This window comes from Sphaerodactylus townsendi, linkage group LG10 (assembly GCF_021028975.2).
Source record: "Sphaerodactylus townsendi isolate TG3544 linkage group LG10, MPM_Stown_v2.3, whole genome shotgun sequence".
NCBI lineage: Eukaryota > Metazoa > Chordata > Lepidosauria > Squamata > Sphaerodactylidae > Sphaerodactylus > Sphaerodactylus townsendi.
In genome coordinates, this window is record NC_059434.1 from 22,604,795 (window position 1) to 22,617,764 (window position 12,970).

At 42.7% G+C, this 12,970-nt stretch overlaps 1 protein-coding gene across 1 annotated transcript in view; it reads right to left on the reverse strand.

Moving 5' to 3' along the window:
* Positions 1 to 12,970, reverse strand: part of NFXL1 (nuclear transcription factor, X-box binding like 1) — a 68,927-nt gene that overhangs the window by 2,330 nt on the left and 53,627 nt on the right. Inside the window, exons 20-21 of the mRNA XM_048509642.1 lie at positions 7,139 to 7,225; positions 3,983 to 4,036 (exon numbers count right to left, since the gene is read on the reverse strand). Of these exons, the coding sequence (XP_048365599.1) occupies positions 3,983 to 4,036; positions 7,139 to 7,225 (141 nt within the window). The remainder of the gene's footprint in view (positions 1 to 3,982; positions 4,037 to 7,138; positions 7,226 to 12,970) is intronic.

A 12,970-nucleotide genomic window follows, 5' to 3' on the forward strand; every position in this document is an offset into this window, starting at 1 on the left:
ATACTAGCTCCCACTGCTAATTATTCAGGAAAACTTAATTTCTTAACATGCTTAATTTCTTTAGAAAACACAGGGTTAGTAGAGGGGTGAAGACAGATGAAAAAAAGTATTTTAAAAAAGTGTTCTTGAGAATCACATCTTTCATTAACAAGAAAAAAAGCCTCCTGGCACTCACTTCTGATGACATACTTCTACTCTTGTTTTCAGCACTAGTTCAATGGGGAAAACCAGTTATAAGGCAGCGGAGTCCTTTTCGCTACACTGTTCAGCCAACAAGCATGCCCTTAAATGCACTATATGTGCTTAGTTCCATTCAGAAGCAGAACTGATAATATCTGTGTATGCAAAACAGTTGCTTCTTCAGGTATCAAGAGTAAGCCAACTACCATTACGTTGCTGTGAGACTGTTATTGGAGCTTTACGGTGCCAATATACTAATTGCATGTACTAGAGGTGTTCCTTCCATTGGCCAAAGTGGGCAGTTGCCCAGGGCGCCCCCTTGTGGGGGGCGCAAAAACTGCAGGTTCGTTTGTGGGATATTTTGTATTTTCAGTGTTTTTCCGTTTTTGGCCTGCAGAGGGCGCAATTTTTAGACTAGCAGCACCAAAATTTCAGGGATGTTTCTGGAGACTCTCCTGATGCTATTGCCCAGGTTTGGTTCAGAGAGTCCAAAGTTATGGACTCCCAAAGGGGGTGCCCCATCCCCCATTGTTTCTAATGGGAGCTAATAGGAGATGGGGCTACACCTTTGAGGGTCGATAACTTTGGACCCCCTGAACCAAACTTCACCAAACCTGGGTGGTATCATTAGGAGAGTCTCCTAAAGATACCCTGAAAGTTTGGTGCTGCTAGCTTAACAATTGCACCCCTGACAGCAGGCACCCCCCAAATTTCCCCCAGATTTTCCTTTTAAATCCCACCCCCCTTTGGCATGGATTTAAAGGGAGAATCTGAGGTCCCCAGTTTAAACATTGAAAGTGATGCTGTTTCAGGGTGGGGGAGAATCAACTCCAAAATAGCATTACTTTCAATGTTGTTTAAACTGGGAACCCCAGATTCTCCCTTTAAAGTGGATTTAAAAGGAGAATCTGGCCTCCCTAGTTTAAACACCATTGAAAATGATGATGTTTGGTGGTGGATTCCAGCATCACTTGTTTAAACTAGGGCACCCAGATTCTCCTTTTAAATCCACCTTAAAGAGAGAATCTGGGGTTCCCAGTTTAAATAACATTGAAAGGGATGCTGTTTCCCCTAATTGGGGGGGACTGGATACAACACCATAAATGTTTTCATAGCAGTAATAAAACATTTTGAAAGCATTTTGAAAATGTTTTCAAAAATTATTTCTGCTGTGTGGCATGGCCTATTGCTGTGTTCAGATTTGTGAGTTGGGGCATGTTCTATAATGTGATGGAGACTTTGAAACGACCTGGTGTAAAAAATCATTGCTTGGTCACAGTGGGGGAAGGCGCCAAACTCCAGTTTACCTAGAGTTTACCTAGATACACCACAGGGCATAGCTACAAGGGGGCCAGGGTGTGTGCATTGCACCGGCACGCGCAGGGGGGGGGGGAGGGGCATCAAACTCAGGGCTCCAGTTTGCCTAGTTACGCCACTGGCATGTACCAGTTATTTTTGATACAGTGAGATCTGAAAGAGTCCCTCCCAGTCTTCCTCTGCTATAGATAACATGCACAGACTAGCTCCATAAATAACACATGGAGATATCTTGCCCTGAGACCTCCACAAACAAATGGTCTAACAGCTCCTGGAATCAAATTTACCAAAGGATGGCCCAGATTTTGGTATTTTCATCCACTGGACAAAACGGTTCAAATGTTATCCTGCCTGACTGGCAGCAGCTCTCCAGGATTAGCAAAAGAGGTTTCTCGTGTCACCCATCATCGAATCCTTTCAATTAGCGATGCTGCGTATTGAACCCGCCCACAAAGTCGATGGTTTGATCCTGGGACCACGACTCTACCTAATTCGATTCCTTTGCCTAGCCCTGAACTCATGAGCTCCTTCCCTGCTGCAAACCTTCTTCATTATGCCTTGGGAACCCCTGTTCTTCTTTGGGCCTCTCTTGCACAATCAATCTTTGATCCTAGCAAGTGTTCCAAAGAGGGGCTGAGAATCTCTCCCATAGTCCTGATACTGCTATAACTGAACACTGTTTAGGGTCTTCCGTTAATGACAACCGGTCACAATAATGAGGACTGCACAACATTCCAAAAAGCAACATTTCTTTACAGAAGCAGTTTGGACATGCTGTTTTTCAAGTTGTCGTTCCACTGATGTGTTTTTACATTTTGCTCGTCGGCAAAGCTAAAAGTCAAACCAAGGCATGGAATGTACATTAGTCACAGATGTATTAAACCAGTACACAGTTTACCCCAGAGGCTGATATGGTTTTATTCAGAATGAAAAGTTATGGTTTTAGTGCATGCTTGCACTTGAAGGGTCACCTTCATGTGTATGAACAATTTGTAAGAGAGCATTATATCTTGACTGGTTTGACTCCAAATTATGTGTGAATAGCTTAGAGAGGGTACTGAGCCCTGGAAGTGACTATTTGGCACTCTCTGGCATTACTGATGATTTGACCTGCGCATCTTAACGAAGGAGAAGAAGCGACGAGAAAAAGGAGACTGAGGGCTTGCTCTTCCAACATTTCCCCCCCTTTAATTTAAAGCAGCTGTGGATGGCTGCTAATTTAACCAGGGAAGCTCCTACAGTACCAATGCCCATTAATACCAGGTGTGATTATGGGGGTGACTTAGGTCAGAAAAATAGTGTGAAGGTTATTCTCATTCTTCCCAGTGCCATGTTAGAGATCAGAGCAACAGTCCCTATGCTTGAAATAAGGGGAAGAAACACGCCCCCTGACATTTTACTGTGGTATCTAGATGTTAAAAGAATGGACTACAATTCCCATCAGCCCCTTCCAGCATGGCCAATTGGGAATTGTAGTCCATAACATCTGGAGTGCCAAAGGTTCGCCACCACGGTTCTACTCTATATCTACTTTGGCTCTGAATAAGGGTTCAAATACTGGTTTATAAAAACACCTTACTGGTCTGTTGTGAAATATTAATTGTAATTTTAATCACTTGAGAAAAAGTCTTTAGAGGCCAAGAATGTTATGTTCACAAACCTTGCCTTCTCATGTGCACTAGACAATTCAGTGCTTTTAATATAAATCATACAATGACGTTTGGCTCACGTAGCATACAAGCACTGCCTGCTCTTTTTTTGAAATCACAGAAGCATATTAAGCAATATTGCCACCTGTTGTAGAATAAATTATTTTTCACGTTGTGATGAAATATCCTGTGGTAATGCAGCTTGGTTTGTTGGGAAACAGTAGCTAAATGTGTTCTGCGGCATTTAATGAAAACCTGAGCTGCTCAAACACCATCTGAACACAGTGCATGCAAACACAGACACCACAATTTGAGCTCCAGACAGAGTTATTACAGCCAGAGACCTAGTTATGTTAATTCACATCCCATTCAAATGGGTTAGATACCACATCAACAAAACTTCACATTTTTAAGGCAGAAGAACGTAAGCAATTAAGAAGAAGAGTAGAAGAGTAGAAGTGTTTGTATTTATAACCCCCCCCCCTTTTTTTCTCCTGTAAGGAGACTCAAAGGGGCTTACAAACACCCTGTGAGGTGGATAGGGCTGAGAGAGCTCCGAAAAGCTGTGACTAGCCCAAGGTCACCCAGCTGGTGTGTGTTGGAGTGCACAGGCTAATCTAGTTCCCCAGATAAGCCTCCACAGCTCAAGTGGCGGAGCGGGGAATCAAACCCGGTTCTCCAGATCAGAGTACTCTTGACCACTATGCCACTGCTGCTACCCAGCATACAGACAGTTTCAGTGAAGTTTAAACGCACTAGCTGTGTGCAGGATTGCAGACCAAGAGAAGTAGATCAGGGTTGTATCCAGTGGAGTGGAAGAAAAGGTAAACAGGTACCTGTTGCCTTCGTTTCTCCTCTTCAATGACAGCTCTAGCCTCTGCCTCTTTTATCTATATGAATATAAAAAAAATCTTAACACAAGCTAACAACTTATTGCGCATATATATATATATATATATATGGATGATAGTATGGATGATAGTAATAAGACATAATGGTATAATCCGCTATAAGGTGGCTTTGTAGGCTATGTATGTTACAGATTATATATATATATATATATATATATATATATATATATATATATATATATATATATATAATCTGTAACATATATAGCCTACAAAGCCACCTTATAGCGAATTATACCACTATATCGTATTACTATCATCTATACATTGGCTAACATTCTGATACAATTTTAGAAGGTTCTTGCAGTCAGGTTTCACTTGCTGTGCTGGCACACTGCTAAGAAGTGAGCCTCTTTGATAGGTTTAATAACTCTAGCCTTAATAACACTTCTTAACAATCTACAGCAGACAGAAGTTAGACTGACAGATTGGCCGCTTTCTCAACTGCCCCTTGCCCTTTTTCAAGGAAGTTTTACAATGGCTACTTGTGAACCCTTTTGAACACATGCGGCTACTTTACTAAATCTGCTAAAGATTTAGTGATCTATTATGTAATTTGGTTAAAAGAGTTCATATTTAATGTGAATGGTGTCCTTTCCCAGTGATATGTAGAAAATAAGGACTCACAAAATGGTGCAGGAGAGCCCTTGTCAGTAAACTAACAATCTTGACTGCCCCCACAATCACATTCCATGACGGACATGGAGTGGTGAGAACAGCTGGACAAGCAGAGTGTGAAGATAGACACAACAAATGAGAAACAAAAGCAAAATCGTTGTGCTACAAAACTGATTATGTGAATGACATGAATCATTTTCTCCCAAAAATCTTTTTCTTCTCAGTTTTCTATATCACAACCAAATGAACAAAACACAAATTTTATTACTTCTGAATGTCAACAAAAGTTTCCCCTTCTTCCATACTCCTGTACAAAAAAAAAATGTTCTTCATATATTACTGGGTACTCAAGTTGTATCTGTTCCTTCTTATCATGGAAATAGGAAAGCAACTATGACACATGGCCCTTAGAAGACGAGTTGCATTTTAACATATAGATGCAATGCTTAACAGATTAATACAATATATTTTAGCAATGTTAACTTTCCTTGATTTTTTACTGTCAGTTCTCAGAATACAACTGCAAGGTAAACAAGAGTCGCACCAACTAGCAGGGAAATTATTCTACAGGTATCTTCTAGGTCAAACATCAAGATGTATATTTCACACAGCTAAGCTTCTTGCATGCATGCACACATACACACAAGTTCTCCCTGAAAGCTAAAATGAGTAAATTGTACTTTGGTCACATTATGAGATGGCTCGATGGAAAAGACAATACCGCTAGGAAAAGTCAAAAGCAAGACCCAGCATGAGACAGAGACACAACAAAGGAAGCCGCAGCTTTTAGTTTGCAAGACCTGGACAGGGCTGTTAATGAAAGGGTGTTTTGGAGGTAATTAATTCATTGGGTTGCCATAAATCAAATGTTACTTGATGTCATGTAACGCATACAAGCATCTCTCCAAAACATCAATATTCTCACAGTGGGTTTTCTGTTCGTTTGGTTTTTTTGTTACCTATCACGTGTTTATTCAGGTAAGCTTCTTATCAAAGATACAAGTAGAATCAAGGACTAATTCACATAGGCATATCCATTACTAGTCAACTCTGGAATGTTGATGCCTGAGTGCATTAAATTAACCATCACTGCAGACTGAAACCTTGTATTCCCCAATGTAAAACATTTTAAATGGAACACCTCAACTAATCCAAGTGTTCCACTAAATGACAGGGGAGAACACACAGGGGCAAGTGAGATCTTTGAGAGGGAACTTGAAGAGGTCTGTTCATTTACAGTATTATTCCAGCTGCCAACAATAAACAGATAAAGCAGCACAGAAACCCCTGCTTTGGCAACAAGATAGCCCTGCCTCTCTTCAGCCCCTTCCGCACACGCAGAATAATGCATTTTCAAACCACTTTCACAACTGTTTGCAAGTGGATTTTGCCATTCTGCACAGCTTCAAAGAGCATTGAAAGCAGTTTGCAAGTGCATTATTCTGCATGTGCGGAATGAGCCTTCCAGTGAACAGAATTAGATCTCTACTGTCAGTCAATCTTTATTACAGTCATAGAGCAGCAAAAGATAGATAAAATGCAACCAGTTCAAAGATAAGATAAAACAATAAATACATATTGGGCAGCCCAATATTGGGGGGGGGGGTTCCCTTCTGGAGGAGCCACAACCTAATGCCAGAGTGGATGCCCACCCTGCTGGTGCAAGGGGCAAGTGCGCTGGCAGGAGAGGTATCTACCCTGGCCTGGGAGCCACCGGCTACCAGTGAAAAACCTTAGCTGGCCTCTATTGCCTGACCAGGTCCTGCGCACAGACATAGCTGCCAGCAGAGATCTGCCACGTTTGTCGCGGCATATCTCTATTCCCCTCTAGGCTATTTTCTTTCTCTTTTTTTGCTTTTTTGGGCTTCCCACACTGCAGGAAAGCCCTTTGGAGGCAGCAGGGTGCTGCTGAAGCAGCGCTAGCTCAGCCCACCAGCCCACTCTGTTATAGGAACATAAAGGAGAAAGAATAAAAACATAAATGTTACAAGGAAACAAAAAGCTTAAAAACTAAAAAGGGAGGGAGGCATAAGGGAACAATGAAACGGGCAGATAAAAAAACTATAATTATCAAATCATAGCATATTCTAATAAGACAACATTAATATTCATTAAGTCTGATTAACAGCAAAGACTATGGCAAAAGCGCTGCTGTTGGCTGGAAAATGACAAACTGTGACAAGAATTCAGACAGCGAGAGCTTTAAGTGACGGCCATGACATTACTCTACCACAGCATGCCTGGTGGTTCACAGCATTAATAGTTCATGGCAAACAGACAAAATTACAAGCTGTCCTCATTAAAACAATAAAGCAAATATTTGATATGTAGAAGCTTTTAAACAAGAACATCCAATTTTTAAGCATTCTCCTCTTTTGCCTGATGCTCTTGGAAAACAATTTTGCACTCATTTTCCAGTCCTGAAGCAGTGAGAATACGCAACAGCCACAAGAGAGACGTTACCTCAGATGCTTTCCGTTTCATTTCCTTACACACCGTGTCACATTCTAATGAAGTGTAGCCTTCCTGAACCTTATTGCATGGCAGCTCCTAGGGGCAAAGAAGAACTCCGGTGAGACCTCCAACATGTCTGCACAAGCTCTTGGTCAAAGGAGACAACTGTGAAATTTTTGCAAGCCATACTAGGGCACCTCTGCTACCAAACTTCGTCAGCAAGTGGGCATACCTGCTGTTTTATGTCCTTAGATCCTAATCAAACTGGGCAGACCACACCAAACTCAGAATAAGAATAATGTATTTCACAGTCAACGACCAGTATAACAACCCATCTTACAGTCAATCATCACCATCAACACAGTATTTACATTAATTAATATATAGATTAAAAGTTAATCACCATTGTAAGAGGTACCTTGTAAGAGGTACCTGTAAAACCCTACTTAAAACTCTACTTAAAACCCTACTTTCAACAATTAAACTGGACAGTAAAGCTGTATCATGTTTAAAAGGCATCTCATCCCTTACCATCCGACTGCCAGGTGGTCTTTTTCTATATTTATAAACTGATGCACAGAAGTGAGCTGTTACACTTGTAATTTTGTGGTCACTGCCCATTAGCATGTAGTCCAATATATCCTTGTCATTCAAGCCAATCAGGCCTGCCAACTCTGGACTAAGGATTCCCTTACAAGACTTTTCATAATTGAGGCATCTAAAAAAATATGCTCTAGGGCAGTGGTTCTCAACCTTCCTAATGCTGCGAGCCTTTAATACAGTTCCTCATGTTGTAGTGACCCCCAACCCTAACATTTATTCATTTTACAGATGGAGAATGCTGATGCAGATAGTCTTAGGTGACCCCTGTGAAAGGGTCATTTGACTCCCAAAGGGGTCCCGACCCACAGGTTGAGAACCACTGCTCTAGGGAATCTATTTCATCAAGAGGGCAGGGGCAAAGCCTCTTTTCATATGGGATTTTCTTCTATTTGTCCTCTAACACCGAGCACATCAAACTCTTTCTAGAGAAGTCCTCTGTGAAATACTTGGTTATCTCATGAGAGGAACTGGAAACCAGTTTTCTAATTCCTGAAAATCTTACTTGCACGACGGCAAGATTCATTCTAGCTTTAAGGCTGAGAATACATTTTCGTTGCAAAAGCAGAACTCTAGCACGATAACGATGGAAAAGCCAAATTGGTTATCACTGATAAAATGTAACCCAGCAAAACATTGTCAGAGTTCATCTGTCTGATGACTTTTTTGTAACTCCATAAATAAACAATGATTACTTTGTCCTATCCTGGCAATTCTGATATCCAAAATAGAACTTAAAAGTGGGCACAAAAAATACATGCTGTGTGTTGAATAATCTTGCCTGTGTCACAAGACTTTTCTGCTTACGGTTAGATTTACATAAAGGACAGATTCTCTTAAAGGATAGTACAGTCCTGTGTTTCACTGGGAAGTGAATAGCTGCTTTTCTCTGAATGTTGTTAGGGATAAATGAAATGTACTCAACATTTGCTATGGACTGCTATGGGCTATAAAGATTTTATGTCTATAAACCGCCTTGGGAGCATCTTGGATGGAAAAGCAAAAGTGTACGTACACGTATACACACAGTTTGGCAAAGAGCATTTTGATCAATTTACACATACATACATACTAGCAGTAAAGCCCATTGTGCTACAATACAATGGACTCCAGACAGCTGCTGGTGGAGGGTGTACCAGCGAGGCAGCATCTGCTTAAATCAGTAGGAAACCAAGCCTCTTGGCCCCATTCGCTCAAGGTTCTCTGGAATGTATTACTTTAGAAAAGTGTTTTGATTCAACTAGTAATTACATCACGAATATTAACTCTGCTTGTATTACAGGTCTGTTTTCCCATCTCAATTACCAAGAAGACGGTAAACATGCAAATAAAATTGCTTCAACTAAGTTTTAACATTTTGTGTCTTATTTACATCCACGTGAAGTTTGTACATATGTCACAGATCTCCAGGGCCCAGCTGGAGATTGGCAAGCCAGGTATTGAACATTTTCTGGTTTGTGTCTGACTTAGTTGAAGGGAAGGATAACAGACTGCAGTCAGATCTGACGAGGGAGTGGAAGAAAGAGAGTGGGCTGGTTTTCTGTAAGTAACGGGCGGGGGGGGGGGGGAAGCTTTATGTCAGTGGGCCAGGGATTTTTTGTTTGTGAGGAGGAGGAGGAGGAGGAGAAGGAGAAGGAGAAGTGGATTTATATCCTCCCTTTCTCTCCTGCAAGGAGACTCAAAGGGGCTTACAAACTCCTTTCCCTTCCCCCCCCCTCACAGCAAACACCCTATAGGTGGGGCTGAGAGAGCTCAGAAGAACTATGACTAGTCCAAGGTCATCCAGCTGGTGTGTATTGGAATGTACAGGCTAATCTGGATTCCCCAGATAAGCCTCCACAGCTCAAGCGGCAGAGCGGGAATCAAACCTGGTTCCTCCAGATTAGAGTACACCTGCTCTTAACTACTATGCCACTGCTGAGGGAGTAGGGTGTGCTGGGGGTTTGGGAGGGGGTTCGTTTGGTCTAGGGTTGGGAAGGGGGAGTGTGTACAGGGAATTGGGGAGGCCTTTTGTTGGCAGACCAGGAGTTTGTGGTTTTTTTTTGTTGGGAGGGGGTAGGGCACACTGGGAGTTTGGGAGGGGGATCGCCTGGTCTGGGGGTTGGAAGGAAGAGTGAGAGTGGAGGATTAGGAAGGCTTTTTGTTGGTAGACCAGGGTTTATTTCATTTGGGAGGGTGTGCTGGGGATTCCGCTGGGAGAAAGTTGAGAGGGCTTTTGCTGGGCCAGGCCAGCAAGCCACCCACACCCCACCACACCGGCTTGCTCCTGGGTCAGTAGGCAGGCGACGAGGATGGGTGGGAACGTGAATTGAGGACTCAGTGAGTCCAGCGAGCCTACTGGCTGGAAGTGAGTTGTCAACTCATGTTCCATTTTTACTCAATTAAGTATAAAGATACACACACACACACACACATCCCTGGATAGTTGCCATCTGTATGCTGGCAACTGACCAATGCTATAATACAAAGCTGTTGTGTTCCATTAATCTGCATGCATCACAGATTAACCTAAAGAAAGCAACCTCTAAATGACAAACGTTTCCACAGTTTAACAGTTTGATATATCTTTGGTTCTGGTTAAACAATTCACCTGTTCATTACATCATTGGTAAAAACACTGCTCTTTTTGGAGTAAGAGGATGAGTGGGTACATTTTTTTCCAACGGGAAGAAGGCCACTAAAACACAAATCCATCTGGCAATATTGCTGCAGCTCCATATTTATCCTATTCATTGTTCAATAGCAAATTTAAAATGAATCGTCTTACTTTCACAGACATGTTAACAAGTATAAAATTGAGGTTATGACAGACAGAACAGAGAGCATAGGTTTCCATAACAACATTTCTTGAAACTCACTGCGATTGAGAAGGAAAAGAAGGGAAAGGGAAACAATTAAAAAGGAGCAGAGAAGGGATGCACAAAGTAAAATGGATGTGGTACTGCATTTATACTCTTTATCCAACAGGTTGAGGTTTGTCACAATATACAAAGACTTCTATGCAAATTTCTTGAAAAAGGTCCATACTCTGTAGCCTGAAAGAGTATACCCTCTCATAATTAACTAATGCAGCAAGATTGACTGTCCTTTGGTGGATGAATGGCGGATACAAAGTCCTTCTGGGGGCTGGAGACAGGGGAAAGGAGCTATTGAAATAACTGGAAGAATTCATCACTTGACCAACTTTAAGATTCTGCAAACTTGGAATGTAGCCCATTAGGGCACATACATCTGCAAATTTCAGCTCCCTCTCCAACACTAAATTTATCTTAACAAAAACCTCTAGCCCAAAGTGACTGGCAACCATGCAGTTCTACAGGCTGTTATGTTAGAAACAGGACTAAGGCCAACACTTCATGGTATCACAGCTTCATTCTCCCAAAAGCTGAAATGGTCTCTAGTGCAAACTGAAAGACCAGTTTTTGTTCAGCCAGTCCTTGCGATCATTCATATAAAGTCTTTGTATTAATTTTGGTGTATTTCAGGCAGAGGCATACCGACCTAGGTACATGGGGATACCCATATCCCCGGGCGCACACCTTTCAGTCACATGGGAGGCACCGGAGGACCCCCCACGTTACCAAAGACATGCGCCTGCAGCCAGTGCCGCACCCCCTGCTTCCTAGAGCCCGAGCAAGCTGCTCCAGCAGGCCGGAGGCCGAGCAGCTTGTTCACAAGTCAGGCTCCAGAAAGCGGCGCAGTGGCAGATGAAGTGCTCCATCCGCCGCCCCCTAGAGTCTGACTTGTGAACAAGCTGCTTGGCCTCCGGCTGGCTGGAGACCGAGCAGCTGCTTGGGGAGGCTGCCGCCCACCTCACCTCCAACTGGCGCCTTCTCAGAGCGATGGAAGTGGGGTTGAGGAGTGCCCAGCCGGGCCACGGCAGGCTGCTGCCAGATCACCCCACCCCACTTCCTTCAGAGCCTGGTCTAAGAAGGCACCAGCTCAGAGGTGGGGTGGGCGACAGTCTTTTGCAGGCCCGCTAGGCATCCTTTGGCACCGCCCCGACATGCTGCCTAAGACCGCCACCTGCTCAGGTAAGTGGGGGGGGGGCGAAACCCCGCAAGGTGCAGGGGTAGTGGTGGCGGCACCCAGAGACGGTTTAGTTTCTGGGCACCATTTGGGCCCCATATGCCTTTGATTTCAGATACATATTTATCAGCAGTCTCTGATACTGTGGACCATGCCATCTTGTTGAGTCAATGGAAGTAGAAGTAGGACTGAATGTTTCACGTGTTACTGTTTGATAATGTACTCAATAGAATGTGTAAATCAGAAGTATTCAGGAGGGCATTTTTACACAGGAAATAGAGTTGTAGTATCATGGAATAGCTGAGAAGGGTGCGTCTCATAAAGGGAACATGATCCACTGCACTTGTTATTGTACGCAGTATTTTTTGTTTAATGCACTGATTTCTAACTTCGTGATCTACTTCCTGCATTGTTTATTTGCATTGTTTTATAATTCTGTAATTCTAGTGCACTTTTTCTCATGTCTTATGCTGTCTGATAGCTTTTTAAAAATTCTCCATAAGATCCTATCACTAATTAATAGTAATTTTAAAGCTCCCCTGTTCATATCATCACTTCCCCAAAAGCAAGATTATGATTGAAGTCTATAAAATTATGCATGGGGTAGAAAATGTTGACAGAGAGAAATTTTGCTCTCTTTCTCACAATACTAGAACCAGGGGGCATTCATTGAAAATGCTGGGGGGAAGAATTAGGACTAATAAAAGGAAACACTTCTTCACGCAACGTGTGATTGGGGTTTGGAATATGCTGCCACAGGAGGGGGTGATGGCCACTAACCTGGATAGCTTTAAAAAGGTCTTGGACAGATTTATGGAGGAGAAGTCGATTTATGGCTACCTATTTTGATCCTCCTTGATCTGAGATTGCAAATGTCTTAGCAGACCAGGTGCTTGGGAGCAGCAGCAGCAGCAGCAGGCCATTGCTTTCACATCCTGCATGTGAGCTCCCAAAGGCATCTGGTGGGCCACTGCGAGTAGCAGACTGCTGGACTAGATGGACTCTGGCCTGATCCAGCAGGCTCTTTCTTATGTTCTTAAGAGACGGGTCATTCCTGCTTATGCATATACATTAGAACTAAACAAAATTTTGCAATATGCACAAAAGTTAGCACTGCCCTGGAACATCTGTTCAGGGTAGTCTATTTGTACTGCTAATAACAAATAAACCCTTTGTGGGTAAGCATTCAGTTTTCTAGGAATTTCCTTATTC